Source organism: Cygnus olor, chromosome 2 (genome assembly GCF_009769625.2).
Source record: "Cygnus olor isolate bCygOlo1 chromosome 2, bCygOlo1.pri.v2, whole genome shotgun sequence".
NCBI classification, from domain to species: Eukaryota; Metazoa; Chordata; class Aves; order Anseriformes; family Anatidae; genus Cygnus; species Cygnus olor.
In genome coordinates this window covers 47,110,777-47,126,226 of record NC_049170.1, presented here as the reverse complement: position 1 = coordinate 47,126,226, position 15,450 = coordinate 47,110,777, and the positions used below count along the sequence as shown (strand labels likewise).

Here is a 15,450-nt window from a genome sequence, read left to right as displayed (position 1 = left end):
ACCAAGGATGGATAGTAGTCAAGAAATAAAATACAGAATTAAATTAGTTTGAAGATGCTGCTCCTGTTATTCTTAGCCTAATCTGTATTGCTTCAGGGACTCATAGTGGCTGAATCTCTTAATTATTTGGGTTATTGCCATTTAATGGTGTGCTTTCTATGTTAATAACTTCTTTTAAGGATGAAGATTATTTTTATGAACACAGTCATTTCAAAAGTAATTCATACTAATTTTTACTGAAGCCCTAGTCTTGGGCAGGGGTTATTTTACTATTCAATGCATTGCTTTTTCATACCTATCTGCTCTTTGAAACGTGCTTTTTAATAGTGTTACAGTGTCTTATACAAGCAAATAATGTACAGAGAGAAAAAACAGATTCCTTTTGTCATCAAGGAAATGTTTTGACAAACATAGTAAATGAATACTATTTTCATACAGTTGGCCTTAAACATCAGGCTTTGGTGAAACAAAACTGATGACATGAAATATTATAATTTATACAATACTTGAATGCAAAACTACAGTTGTTCATATCAGTAGACATGCTGCTAAGTTCGATGACAAAGATTTTAATATTCTGTGAGACTGATAGAATTAAAATATTTTCAGCAGACAAGACGTCTATTCAAAGGCGCAGTCCTTATTCTGTTATCAGGCCAGATAAACTTGGACATCTCTGTGCTGTTCAGAGATGTTTCTGAGGAAAAATGGCGTTAGGGAAAAGCTATGTACAACCAAGCAGCTTAGGGGAAACTTGAACTGCAACGGAGTTCTCTGGGCAAATTTACATGCCTTAAGTGAATACTAAGTTATCTTGTAGTCTGATTCTATTTTCTGTTTTGTGAGTGGAGTTGTTCATCCTGGATTAGAAAGAGCACGCTTCCCAAAGAGGTCACCTCCAAAACAACGCCTTGTTTAAGAGAGAGTATCAAACACAAGAGTTGTGAAGCAGGGTGTAATTTTTCCTTCTGCTCGCACTGAGTTCTAGGGGAAAATAAATTCTGTCAAAAGGATGTCTTTAAAAGTCTGCTTCTGTGTCTGAGGCTGACATAGTATTTCTCTTGTATGCCACTTATGTTGGTTTTTCAATATTTTATGATGCTTTTTTTATTGGCAGATTAGAAGAGACCAAAAATGCTCTCAGAATCAGGGAGAATATTTGTCTTGAAATGACACAGGAGATGGAACGAACTAGAGCTTTGGAGCTGAAAGCATTTCATGAAAAAGAAGAAATTAGATCAAAACTGGAGGAAACGTATGAAGAGAGAGACAGAATTGGAAAGGTTATATGTAAATTTTGTCTTTATGGTAAAATCTTATTCATCAGAGGTGGAGCTGTTGCTAATTCAATAATATTCTGAGTTAGAATTGAATTAGCAATCACAGACTGCCTCTGAAAACGTTTTGTGTAACAGATTAGTTATATTTGTAATGCTGTTTAATGGTGCACTAGTGAAACACCAGTGGAACTCTGGGTACAGAACTCAGTGTTAAAGTTTGTCGTACAAATCAAATGATGCATTTGACCTTTAGAGGCATCTAGTGTAGTACCCAAGGAGACATGCAACAAAGGTGTATTGCCTGGACAACTAACTCTTGCATCATATGTTACAACAAAGTTGAACGTTACTATGTTAAGCAGATCTAAACGAGATATTTTGTCCGAAAAGGGAAGGAGGGTCTAAAGCAAGAAGATGTACACTATGTATTTACTAATTACAGGAAATGGACTTGCTGAGGAAGCAAGTTGACACTCTTGCTGAGGAGAACGGGAAATTACTCGGTCATCAAAATCTAAACCAGAAGATTCAGTATCTTGTGAAACTGAAGAAAGATTACGCTAAACTTACTGAGGTAAGTTTCAGAGAGTACAATACAGATGGAGTAATGATGTGATGTAGAGGACAGCAAGGTTCAAAACTTTCCAAAACAGTCTTGCTCTTCTGTTTGAGAGTAATAGACACCTCTGATTTTATACAGCTGTGTAGGTCGTGGCCAGTCTGCCTCCTCATGGTCCCCCAAACAAGAACTACCTTTTTATTTCCTCAAGTGTTCAAAACGCTTGGACAAGTAGAGTTATCATTTACTTACAAATATGAAAGAAGTGAATATAATTTCCCTAACACCTATATAGTTCTAAATACCATTTTTTTCTATGTTACAGGAGACTGAAAAACTACGAGTTGAAAATGCTTTCTTAAAAGAAACTAAAAGATGTCACATGTAGGTATCATACAAATCAGCTATAATGACACCAAAAAAAAAAACTGCAAAGCTCTGTGTTTCAAGTGTACAGCATAAGCAAAAGCCAGTTGTCAAACTTCACTTTTGCTGTTGTTCCTGAATGTTGTCTGCTGTACTCGGAACAATCAAAATTATTTTTTTTGCTAGTAACAACTTTTAGTGAAGAACTTTACTTAACTAAGTGGGCAGCTTTCATCGACATATTAATACCTTCCTATTGAAGGGGTTCTGTAACTCTTCAAAATATGATTTTGTATAGGTGCTGGAAGATACATCTTGAATTTTTTGTACCTTGTCAGGGAAAAGCCTTCTCTCTGGAAACATACTAGGACTCCTTATTCCTTTTGTGCTTTTATTCAGGTCCTTGCTGAAATCTTCTGAAATGCTACTTTTTCTACCTGAGCTGAATTTTTAAAGGCATAATTTCTTTGTGATTTTTTATCTTAAAGGAGGGATGTTTGTAGTGGGTTAAAATGAACTTGTCAAATTTAATAACTGTTAATACTTACTCGTTTTCAAAATGCACATTATATGTAGTTTGTTCAATAAAGGAGGAATATGATTTGTAAATAATACTGTAAATATATTTTGGCTTTTGTATTCTTCTTTCTCTGTTTGAAATTAAAACGCTTTCAAAAACTATTTTTCTCCAGTGTAAAATTCCAGCAGATTTTTATATAAGCATTGTAGGATATGCTTTCTAAGTGTTTTGAAACCATTTTCTTATCAAACAGAAGGTAAAAATGTTAAGAAATAGTCTGAAAATATGCAAAACATTTTAGGAATACAGTATAAACTGCCTTAATCACGGTTAAGATAGAGAACTATTGCAAATAACAAACTTACTAGCAGAACACAAACTTCTGATGTATATTGTGACAGTAAATGCTAGTTTTTAGTTTTTCACAGTCAGTAAGTCCCAGTTTTGGCTACTTTGTACAATGCTGTGTGTGCCCACAAGCGATGGGGCAAAATGCAACAAAGATGTGAGAACTAAAGGGCACTATACTTCCTAGAAAGCTTCTTCAGTATTTGACTGAAGGAAGCGCTCATCTAAAACTTCAAAGGTCAGCTAATGCTCCAGCTTTTTTTTCCCCACTTTAACTGTGGTGTGGAGTATAGAAGTAAGAAGCTGAATGTACACTGAAGAGTTTGTTTGCTCTGCAGACAAATAGTAGCCGATTAGAATTAAAAGTGCTTGTAATCTGTGTTAGAGATCAGAGTGAGGCTCACAAACCTGTGCCCTGTGGGTGTTTGCTGTAACCCTAGAAGATGGCAATACCAAACCTGCCTCAGCCCAACTGCCTGTCCTGAGGCATTGACCTCTGGCTGCTTTAAGGTTAGAAAAGACCCCCACGATCATCTGGTCCAACCATTCCCCTACCACCACTGTCACCTGCTAAACCATGTCCTTAAGCACCACGTCCAACCTTTCCTTGAACACCCCCAGGGACGGTGACTCCACCGCATCCCTGGGCAACCCCTTCCAATGCCTGACTGCTCTTTCTGAGAATAAATGTGTCCTAATTTCCAACCTAAACCTCCCCCGGTGCAACTTGAGGCCATTCCCTCTAGTCCTATCACTGGTTATCTGCGAGAAGAAGCCAACCCCCAGCTCCCCACACCTTCCTTTCGGGTAGTTGTAGAGAGCGATAAGGTCTCCCCTGAGCCTCCTCTTCCCCAGACTAAACAACCCCAGTTCCCCCAGCCGCTCCTCATGCTGTACCCTTTTAAACAACGCCTCCGAGCGTCCCCGAGCAGCGCAGAGCCCAGCCCTCCCCCTTTCCCCCCCAGCTCCTCCCGCCGCCCTCCCTCCCCGGGCCGCCATGCGGGCGGCGGTAGCGGCGGCGGCCGCGGGGCTGCTGGGGGCGGCGGCGGCGGCGGCGGCGAAGCTGGCGCTGGGGGCGCGTCCCCTGCGGGGCGCCGGAGGCTGGGTAAGGAAGGGGGAAGGAAGAGCAGGGCGAAATGGCCGCCGCTCGGCCCCTCCCTCCCGACAGGCTTGGCTGGGGCTTTTGGGTGCACGGTGGATGGGGGAAACAAGAAAAACGCGCAAAAACCCGACGCGGAGGTTCTTCCTCGTGCTCCATCGGGTGCTGCCCTGCACGGGTTGGATGGGAAACGTGGGGCTGGTGCTGGAGAGCTGCGGGAAGGTTGGCCGTAGGAACAACAGCGAGCAGAGCGAAGCAAGTCTGCGGGCCTGGGAACGCAGTGGGGAACCTTCTCTGTGTCTGTTCGCTTGTGGCAGGAGCGGTGAGGAGGTGGAGCAGTCAACTTCACTCATCCAATGTGCTCATCTGGCGAGCTCTAGGTCGGCTGTGCACGGGGGATGATCTTAATCACGGCTGTGTTTCTCAAACCCCAGTGTGTGAAAGGTCACGTCGGGCTGCTGGCCTTTCACCTTAAAAAGTGTTCAGTGTCCTCATCTGCACAGGTGAGCTCTAGGACAGGCACGGCGAAGGTGGAGATGCACAAAACATGTTGGGTATGGGAGAGATGCTGAGGTAGGCAGCAGGAGCATATCCTAAAAACACACTGAGATTAGGCAAAGAGGAGGCATTGGTATTCATGTGGCAAACGTACACTTGGACTTGAAATTCAAAGGAGAGCCCAGAAGAAAAAATATATCTGAAAAAATTCAGCCCTGTGTCAAGATAAAAGAAAATCAACTTGTGTGTTTATTGGAGATGGTAAAAAAACAAACAAACAAAAAAAAAAAAAACAACTCACCAATCCTGTAGATCCTTTATGATATATCAAAATGAGTGGCAGGAAGGGAAATCAAAAATTTTAAATCCTGTTACTCTCTCTGATTCCTCCCCAAAAGATTGTGCTCTGCACTGACAGAAAAGCAGAGCATGGAATTACTGTAAATGTGGACAGCATATTTTCTGAGTATTTTTCTCCTTTGAAATGTACAGAAATATTGCCCATTTATTGATCTTTTTGAAGGTGACATGAGAAAGTGTGTCCATGAGGAGTGTTGCCAGCAAGTCAAGGGGGGTGATCCTTCCCCTCTGCTCAGCACTGGTGAGTGTTGTGTCACGTCCAGGTCTCCCCAGTACAAGAGAGACACAGAGCTACTGAAGGAGGTCCAGCCAAGGGCCACAAAGTTGGTGAAGGGTCTGGAGCACCTCTCCTGTGAGAAGAGGCAGAGGGAGCTGGGACTGTTCAGTCTGAAGAAGAGGAGGCTCAGGGGGATCTCATCAATGTCTGTGAATACCTGAAGGGAGGGTACAGAGAGGACGAAGCCAGGCTTTTTCCAGTGGTGCCCAGTGCCCAGAGGCAATGGGCATGAACTGAACACAGGAGGTTCCCTCTGAACACCAGGAGGCACTGTGTGGGTGAGGGAGCACTGGTACAAGTTGCCCAGAGAGGTTGTGGGGTCTCTTCTGTGGAGATTAAAAAGCCATTTGAACATGATCCTGGGCATCACCTCTAGCTGACCCTTCTTGAGCTGAGAGCTTGGACAAGGTGAGCTCCAGAAGTCCTTTCCAACCTCAACCACGCTCCTACTCCGTGATTGTGTTTCGTTTTTCTGAACAAATTGGTTCCTCCAGTTACCTTTTAGGCCCATTCTAGGCAATGATTATGAACTAAATTAATCAGTCCAGATGTAAAACTAACAGTTTCAAGTAAATACCAGTTTTCCAAGTAGCTTAAATTGTACAGGACCATAGACGCTTAAACATTTCAGAGGGCTCACTACTTGCTTGACTCCTGTGCACTTGGTCTGAAGGCATTTCTGCAGAGCAGCCACAAAGTAACAGAAGTTTAAGTTCTGTGTTTGAGGAAGAAATACAGAAATCTAAAAACAGACCAAGTAAGTAGCCATCACTTGTACAGAATGGAAAATGACAGCAAATGTTAAAAGTATATTAACACCTCTAAGAGGTTTTGATGTAGAGTATCAGGATACTCGACAGCAGCACAAGGATGGATTTCCAGGTCAGACGGATGTGTTGTGGTGGACCAGCCTGAGAGCGACCTGACCACAAGGGGTCATTTCACTTGAACAAAACCTTTTCTTTACTTTCCCCTCTGCCCTGCCAAATTCCATCTAAATTTACTTCTGCCATTTCATCAGTGATTCTGGATTATCTGAAATGTACACTGAAATTAATCTCGTCTTAGAAAAGCAATCAGAACAGTAATCTTTGACTCACTGGGCTGGCTCTAGTGAGCCCTTGGCAGGGGAGGAATTACACCTCCGTCCTTCCTTGTGGGGAGTACCCGGGGATGTTCCCATCTCTGCACCTGTGTGCCACTGCAGTGACCACTCCTCTGCCCAGGACGCGGAGGGACTCGACTTCTCTGGAACACCTTCCTTCTGGGCCTGTGCCACCTCCAGAGCACACCGCAGCTGATATCTATGGCTCTGCGATAGAAGTTCAGCAATGGGTTCTGGGTTGCTTGTGAAGATAGCATAGCTGCTGTGATGGTGGGAGCCAGCTTTGTTCCACCACTGGTAGACTCGCAGAGTAATTCAGGTTAGGCAGGCCCCCCAGAGGTCTCTGCTTCAACCTCAGCAGGGCTAACTGGTTGCTCGTGGCCTTCTCCAGTCAAGTTTTGAATGCCTGCAAGGTTTGAGCCCATAAAAGCCCATAATCTCTGCTTCAGTGTTTGGTCACCTTTGTTTTTCCCACTATTTTATCAACATTTTGCCTTTTCTAATGTTTACTTGCTGCCCCTTGTCAAATCCCTACACACCTCAGAGAAGAGCTTGGCTCTACCTTCTCTACACCCTCTGGTGGGCAGCTGGAGATAGTAACGAGATCTTTATACCCTAAGGCCCTTTTTCCTAACAGTCAACCTTGGTAGGCTCTTTCTGATCCAGAGAAGAATATACTGAATTTAGGTAGAACATGGAGAATATTCTTCCTGTCTTCTAAATCTGCCTACCCACTATAGGCATACGTGGACACACACAGGTGAAAGGTAGAACCGCCTGTCAACCCAGGCAGAGCATGAGGCCAGGAATAAGGAGCCACCACAGAGGCCAGCAGGCAAAGCCCATCCTGCAGTGAGCCATAACATGGCAGCAGGCTTCTTCCTCAAAGGACCAGTAGCATGTGGGCACGGCTGGCCCTGTGATCCTTCTAGGCAGGGTTTGACAGGACGGCGGTGTGTCGGGGCGAAGGGCCTCGTGCCGCAAAGCACTTTGCAGGTGGGAATTGTTCAGGAGTGTTTGCTGTTGCCCTGATAAAGTTGGAGGCCTTTGCCACCGAGGAGGCCAAACACATGACCTCTGTGGGGTGGGGTTAGCTTTAGAGAGCTAGCGCTAGCCGTCGAGCAGGGTTTTCCTTTATGACCTTTTCCTTTAAGGTTGAACTTGCTTCAGAAAGCCCAGTGACCTGCCCTGGCTCATGGTTAATAATGTCTTCTTCTGGGCAGGAGCACAAGGTGGCTGGTGGCCCCAGTGGTCAGGGTGGCTGGCACGGGGAGGGCACAGTGCAGCCCTTCCTGCAGGGCAGGTGCCACCCAAGCCATGTTTGTGGGTGGCTTCACACCTCCAGTTCCATCTGCCTCGAGGCTGATCCCACCACGACCTTTTGTTGACTGAGAGAGGCGATGGGCCGTGAAGGCATGATCGCTATGGGCTGAGGCAAAGCTTTGCTTTTCCTCATCATTGTGTGCTCCCTGAGTGTTTGCAGGAGTTGTTCTGCCTGTGGCTTCCTCCCTTGGTGCCTTCACATCAGCTGCACAACACCTGGGGGCTACGGAGATGGCTACAGCTGCAAGAACTGCTGAGGTGGGGGAGATAGCAGATGGTAAAGGCTATTTAAGCAAAACTGTGCCCTTTTTCCAGACTGAGGCTGTTATATGTCTTGTGAGGTCACCTAAGAACCTTTCTCTCTTGAGAACCTCGTTGGCTTTGAGGGCCCTAGAGTTCAGAGGTGGTTTCATTGCTATTAAATGCTGGTGTTCTCAGTAAACCTGCTCTCCAGAGAGCATGTAAAATAAGGCACAAAACCCCTTAGCTCTCACTTTCCTCCCAGAGGACCCTGATCTGCCTTTACTGCAGCAAGCAGGCAGGCCAGGTCAGCAGGAGGTGGTGAGTGACGGTGGTTTGGGTCCACACAGAACTCAGCCCAAATACACAATGGACAGATCCTGGGCCATACACAGTGCTGGCACGTACAGTGTCTGCGTTCCTCTCTGCAGGGATGAATTTGACCCTTTTCTATGCGTCTGGTGATGACTGAAGGGCATCTCACTGAATTGTGTGTGCACCAGGTTATGGGGTCAGGAGCTTTCTGGGCTTTGACTTCTGGTATGAGAGCCTCTATATGCTGTCCTGGCTCTTCTCAGTTTATAGTCTGAGGCTGGATTCACTGCAGGACGCCTCAGACACACTCCATCCAGAGCTGTTTTCCTGCCTCTGTTGTCTTCTGTGGCTTAATGTATTCATCTTCATGTGATACCATCTGTAACTCAGTTTCAAGCCCATGTCGTTTGGTTTTGCTCCAAAGTGCCCATGAGATAGCGAGGCTGAATAAGCAGTCAGTAAAAATAAGTGGGTTTTCCCCTTTTGTCCTACAGCTGCCTGTGCTGTTTTGTGTAGGCTGCATTGGCTTGGTGTGTGCCTGCAATGCAGTCATGTGGACGGTCTTTGCAAAAGCCCTGCGACTCTCCTCCTCCTCGGCTACTGCCTCTGTGACAACAACAGCCTCCAACTTCATCTCTTCGGTAAGTAAATTCATTCCCGAGGTGCTGGAGCCTAGAGGAGCATAGAGATGTGGGAATGGTGATGCTGGCTGCAAAGGGAGATGTAAGTACACCTGCACAGGCAGCTGTGAAATAATTATATCAGCCCTCAGCTGCTGTACCTGTTCTTCACACAGAGGCTATAATATTTTCTGGGTGGTGCAGGATGAAGAGCATTGCTGCCAAGAACCATACCTTGCAGCAGCTGTAACAAGTAAAGAAATTTTCTAATTGCCAGTGAGAGATTGGGCCGGGAGCATTGTTTTGTTTTGCTTTTGCTTTAGTAAAACCTCACCTGTGACAAGCCAAAGCCACCCTAACTGTGTGTGAGGACGCACCGTCTCTAAGTGACAGTAGGAACATTTTTGACGCACAGGTTTTTTTCTGCTTGCATTTCTGTCTCACAGGCATCTTGTTTCTGTGCTCCAGCACTTTGCAGCCAGCTCACAACCTTGTCCGAAACACTCTCAAATGAGAGGGGCTGTGTTTTTATTGACTGGAGTGGAGATTTGGTTCCTGAGAGGTGCTGGTAAGGCAACAAAGCACGAGTGTAGCTACCAGAATCCTGGTTGGGGACCACCATCTGGCTGCACTTCCAGGCTGGGTAATGCAGTAGGTTGTCTCCAGCATCATCAGCAGCTGTTTTTTAGTGGTGTTGTTTTCCTGGGCAGGCTCCCCCAGCTGAAGTCCCCACAGCCCTGCGGAGGAGCTGGCAGCACAGAAGGCTTTGGGACAGCTCAGCCCAGCAAAGCTCTGTCTTTTTCTTTTCCTTCAGGCCATCCTGGGCAAGCTTCTCTTTGGGGAGACGTGGACACCTGTGTGGTGGGTTGGCCTCGCCATGATGCTCTGCGGCCTCATTCTGCTGCACACTGCTGCGCCCCGGCCAGCACCGCTCCCAGCGGAGAAGAAGGAGACATGAGGGTCTTTCCTCCTTCTCCATTTTCAGCCCAGATAACGCCTCAGCTATTGGCACTGCCAGGTCCTAACCAGATCCTCACCCCATGCACTTTCTCCTAATTCAGCACTGGAGCCAGCCAGGCACCTACGGACTTGCTAACCCCCCTTGCACACTTCTCCGTCGATTTGCAAAGTCATGAACATTGCATCTTACGTGTTCAGCTGGTGCAGCCGTTCACAGGTGCCTGGTGGAGGTGCGGGAACAGCGACTACTTGGGAAAGAGCTGATCAGTTCTGAGTCAGTCGTCTGGAAACCGGAGCGAGAGGCTTATCAGCCACCCCTCCTCTTCACACCCTGCAGCGATGGAGCCTTCCCAGTTCAGGGACGGAAGGTAGAAAGTAAACATGGTGCCTATGGAAGGTGCCTGGGCATTGGTACTTTTCCATAAGATGAACTACCCCAAAATGGAAAAGCAAACAGAATTAGGTGCTGAAGGCTGCAGACATTTCTGCTCTGCTGGTGACGATTTTCCTTGATGCCTCTTGAAGAGGCCCCGTGCTTGCCCCATGTTCCCATTGCCTGGAAGATGGTGGAGCATTCCAATAATTCCTTCAGATTCCCCTATCACACACACCTGTTAACTTGCCATTTACATCTGATGTCCGTAATTCCTGCTCTCCCATTCCTGACATGTTACTCATTGTAAGGTTGCTTTTTCCTTTAACTTCTTGACCAGCACTGATTATTTTGATCACCATTCCTGGTTTGTGTAGGTCAAACTGTAATTTTGGGAGAATACATGTGAACAGTCAGCTGTTTTCATTAAGAGTGTCCATGTTTGACACACTCCCCTCCCCATTTAAGCTGACAGTTGCTCTGAGTGGAAATGGAGTTTCTCAAGCAACATTTTTTACACCTCTGGATTATACTGTTTTCCATTTGTGTAATGTAATTAAATAGATCATTGGTACCCCACTTGTGCTAAATTTTGGGTGGGTGATTGCTCTTCATTGTCAGGATGACAATGTATGCCTGTCTATACATCACATGTGTCAAGAATCATCCTTTCTAAGGTGTTGGCTTCTTTCCCTTGCCTGCACATGCTTGTCATCCTTGGTAATTTTTTATTGCAATCCTAATAAAGAATCATAATGATGCCTAAAAATGTATGCATCATGCTGGTGATACCACTTGTTTGCTCTGGGCTTGCCATGCTGTCCACGTCTTCTTGTAACTGCAGAAGGTGAGTCACGGTTGTGGCATGTGCAGAAAACCCAAGGACACATTTGTGTGAGCCTCGTTGTTGGAACCTGTAAGGTTTGTCGCAACTGACAGATTGGCTCTGTGCCCAACAGGATTGTAAAAATAGACTTGCCGGTGGAAATGCCACTGGAGATGGGTTTGTGCCTTTTCCTTTTTTTTTATCGGAAAGCAAGAAGTCCCCGTGCCCTTGCGCTAGGTCCCCTGCTTCAAGAGAGTGCCCTGGCTCCTCACATCTGCCACCCATGTCCTGAGAGGTGCTTTTCCCCCTGGTGTGCTCAGAAGTCTTTCCCTCCAAAAAGAGGAATGGGCAGGAAACGAGCAGAGTGCTCACAGTGTCTTTTCTCCACAAACGTGGAGAAGGCTCTTTGGGTACCAGCGGGGCCAGGATGAGTGGGACACCTTTCTCTGCTTGGGAAGCAGGGCCTTGTCACATTTGGGGACAGACAGAGGAGGAAGTGTGTCTTGTTTGATTAGGCTGGCTGATACCTGGCAATGGTTGGGTTTGAATTGGTTTAATTCACATGCGTTGGACAAGCAGAAAGGCAAACATTGGCCAGACTGAGTCTGACATAGGGTCTGGCAGTGACTCAGGGCAGAAGAAGGGGAGTTGCTGCAGCCAACAGCTGAAACAGTGGCGAGCCTGGAGCAACCACGGCTCCTGCACACCTGAACCCTCCACTGGAGCAGAAGACAACTGCTAGGAACACAGGGAAACTAAGGCCCATCATCATCCCTCATCTGTCTGCAGAGGTGACAACCAAAAACTGTACATTTCCAAGCATATGAAGTCCCATATGATAGAGAAATAACGAAGGCTGCGAGCCTGATTTGTTTGCCCTGGTGTGTCACTATGAAAGCATGACTGACTCCCAGCCAGCTGTAAGCTGTGGCTGTGTTCATGCAAATGGCCAGGGAAGGACCAGACGCTAGTGGCGAGGGAGATTTCTGGCCCGCAGATAGCCAAGGGACCTGCTGCGCTTTGTGATGCATCCACTTGTGCCTTGCCTCCTGGGCCTTGTCTCAGTGCACGCTCTTGGTCAAAAGCAAAATGTGGAGTTTATGCCATATCCTGCCAGGCTCATCAGAAACTGTAGCCTGTTCTTTATCTGGGATTGCCTATGAGCAAGGGCTTGTACCAAATGGGAGCTGAGCTCACTTCCAAGTCCATATTTGGGCCCAGGAACAAGTAGAGGTTGATTCTTCCCTGTTACCATTTGAGCTCGTTGGCTGTTTTGGCTGCTGTCCCTCCTCCTGACAAACCTTTTGGAAAGTTTTTGTTTGTTTTGGTTTGGTTTTTTAACACAGATTAGTTCAAAACTCCCATTTCTTTATTACAGAGTCATTGTTGCATGTCAAGGTCTAGGAGATGTTTGTACATCTGCAGAAAACAGGGTCAGTGTTTTAATTTGTGATACTTCTAAGGCAGAAGAAGATAAACTAGGACTGTGAATACACTAAATACTTCAGGCCCAGAATGGAAACCAGGTTTTTAGCTCCAACAGCTGTGGGAGGGAAAGATTGCTGAGCAAGGTGCATTTGGGGGGCAGAATTCCTCTCTTCTATGCACACAGGGTTTGGCCCATGTCTGCTGGTGGTACCTGTCAGCACATGGCCAGGGCTGCAATCACTGTATAACCAAATGGTGTCCCATCCCTGGAGGTGTTCGAGACCAGGCTGGATGAGGCCCTGGGCAACCTGATCTAGTGGATGGAATCCCTGCCCTTGGCAGGGGGGGGTTGAAAATAGGTGATCTTCAAGGTCCCTTCCAACCCAAACCATTCTATGATTCTATGATTTAAAAATTTTTCTTGTAAATAGTTCATGTGTGGTCATCCAAAATACATCTGGAGATGGTTTCAAAAAGTGGTACTGGCATTTCCAAATGAGAATGCTGTCCAAAGCTCAATGACTGGAATTTTCTGTTTACAGGTAATTTGGACCACACACACAAAATAAAAGTGAAGAGAAACTGATGAGTGAGCTGTTTGAAGACTGAGCAGCTCAAATGTGGTAGACCTTGTAAGGTGGCTGAAGACCATGGCCAGCCATAAGACCTTGGCTTACAAGGCCAGAAGGTGGACAATTCTTATGCTCTCAGGCACTGGCTGTAATGAGCCTTTTCTGCACCTTCCCCTCAATGTCAAACACAAGCCTATTTTTCTAAGCATCCTGTTGATCAGATTCTCCTCAAGCAGGGCTATCATGCTTCAAACAATAGAACAATCAGGTGCGTGGTTAACAGCAAGTCTCACAATGTCGCGCACAAAGATTGAAGTATTCTTGAGCTAATGGTGGGAAGTGTTTGAAAAATCTCTTGTATGAGCAAGGTCCACGAGTATTATATTCTAAGATAAATACTGCCTTGTATACCTTCACAGGGAAGCAAGCCAAATGAAATGATAGTTGCAGTTGAACCTTAAAGCGTAGTTTGATTTGATTAGGTAGAGGACTATGCATAAACCCAGAGAAATGTCCCTGTTGTCATTGTCAGTGAGTCACTGAAACTTGGACGATTAGTTCAACATTTATCAGTCACGGTGTTTATCAAGATGGCTTACAGGATATTATGTTTACAAGGGTGATATGTAGTAGAAGTGAATATGATGAATAAGCGAGATAGATTATTCTGCAGGGTTTGGTGTATATGACATTCCAAGGGATGCAAATCAATGCCTGCTGTGACCCTCTGGAGACCTTGAACGTTGATGACATTGCAAGGTTGCCTATGTGCCCCTAATTGCATTAAAACACCGCAAATTGTGGTGTGTTTCTTAAGAAGGAAGTCTTGATGACTCAAAACGCAAGAAGAATGATGCCATGGATCTGACCTTGACCATTGCACACAAACAAGCAAGTTCTGAATAAATGGGTAGCAGTGCTGCTGTCTTCGTGCTGTCAGTCACACAGCTAGTTTCTGCAGAAAAGGAGCAGCAAGCCTTAGATTGGGAGGTTTGAGAGGTGTGGAGGTGAGCTATGTAAGGTAGGAACTTGCCCATAGAACATCATATCTGCAGCTCACTTCTTAGCCACAAGACACAGCCACAGAGGGAAATGTGTGATGAGCTTAAACCAGTGATTAAAAAGCCAAGAGTTTACCTCTAAAATTTGAGCGTGCAGACTATTGCTTCATGTTTGTTTGTTTGTTTTTTTTTTTTTTTAAGAAAGGGTTACAAGAATACAACATTTCTGAAAATGTGGTCCTGAGGAAGAAGCTACATGTTTTAGACTGAAGAGGAATATGTTCTAACTTCAACAAAATAGCTGTTAGGCTAGGTTTTCCAGTGCTCTTTCTAAGATATTTCTGCTTCTAGATCCTTTGACACAAAAAAGACGTCACCAGCTTGGCTGTAAAATCTGCAGTAGGGTCTTGGGCCGTGGGCAGGGTGGGCACTGTCTACCACAGGGTGGTATCCTCAGGGTCCTGATGTGGTCAATGGCTCTGTCTGGGATGTTGCATCCAGTGCTGGACTCCCCAGTTCGAGAGGGGTGTTGGGAAACTGGTCTGGGAGAGGGATACCAAGATGTCGGGGGCCTGTGGAGAGAGGCTGAGGGTGTGGTCTTGTCTGGGTGCAGACAAGGAGGTTCAGGCTGGCGTGACAGCAGCCGACACGTGCTTGAAGGGGACTTGCAGAGGCAGTGGAGCTTCTGTATGTCCTCTCTATAGAAACAGACACCACTAGGAGAGGCAACAGGCACAGTTTGTTGTCTTGGGAGTTTCAAGAGGACTGTCAGGAAAAGAAAATGTCACCAGGAGGTCAGTTGCCAAGGTGGCAGAGTCTCCATCCACGGAGGTTTCCAATGCCAAGTTGGACAAGACCTCAAATGACCCAATGTAGTGTTGGTTTCTTTCAGTTGGGAGCTTGGGCTTTCTGTGACCTGTGGGCAGGTTTCCTGGGGAACACCATCTGTAACTGAAACCATTCGCCTCCACATTTGGAAGTCCCCAATAAGTGCTGCTGCGTTGCATAAAGGAGATTCCTCCTTGAAATACCATATGGGTCACCAGAGGCTTGATAGCTAACCATAGAAACCACAACAGACACTTGCACTTGCATTTGTGGCCTGAAAACAAAGACACTGTCATCGAAGGAGAAGGATCCCATCACACTCAGCTGCTGACAGTGAGGTGCATTCGAGGCTCTGCCCAGCTGAAGAGACAGACTGCTGCCTGCAGTGCTAGCCGTGGATCCCTGGGCAGGGTAACACTGACCAACTGCAGCAACCCAGCATGATTTAGGCGAAGCGCCTGGAGATGTTGACCTTGCAGCGCTCAGTCCCATAGCTGCAGGCAGCACTGCAATAATGCACGTACAGCAGTAACACTCAGCGTATACATGGCA

At 46.1% G+C, this 15,450-nt stretch overlaps 2 protein-coding genes across 5 annotated transcripts in view; both read left to right on the top strand.

Annotated features, from left to right (window-relative positions):
- The window catches only part of KIF15 (kinesin family member 15), a 35,534-nt gene extending 33,279 nt beyond the window's left edge, over positions 1-2,255 (top strand). Inside the window, exons 33-35 of the mRNA XM_040547130.1 lie at positions 1,118-1,283; positions 1,723-1,854; positions 2,165-2,255. Of these exons, the coding sequence (XP_040403064.1) occupies positions 1,118-1,283; positions 1,723-1,854; positions 2,165-2,227 (361 nt within the window). The 3' untranslated portion in view covers positions 2,228-2,255. The remainder of the gene's footprint in view (positions 1-1,117; positions 1,284-1,722; positions 1,855-2,164) is intronic.
- A 1,795-nt stretch (positions 2,256-4,050) lies between these two features.
- TMEM42 (transmembrane protein 42) lies at positions 4,051-11,006 on the top strand. 4 transcript variants are annotated; one of them, XM_040548915.1, is made up of 3 exons: positions 4,051-4,178; positions 8,785-8,931; positions 9,725-11,006. In XM_040548915.1, exons 1-3 carry the CDS (start codon positions 4,071-4,073, stop codon positions 9,866-9,868), a joined length of 399 nt encoding a protein of 132 aa, XP_040404849.1. In that variant the 5' UTR covers positions 4,051-4,070; the 3' UTR covers positions 9,869-11,006. The 4 variants fall into 4 exon arrangements, 3 of the variants coding, with proteins under 3 accessions (XP_040404849.1, XP_040404850.1, XP_040404851.1); XM_040548916.1 differs by lacking the exon at positions 4,051-4,178 and adding an exon at positions 4,266-4,675; XM_040548917.1 differs by lacking the exon at positions 4,051-4,178 and adding an exon at positions 5,200-5,271.
- Positions 11,007-15,450: the final 4,444 nt, after the last annotated feature.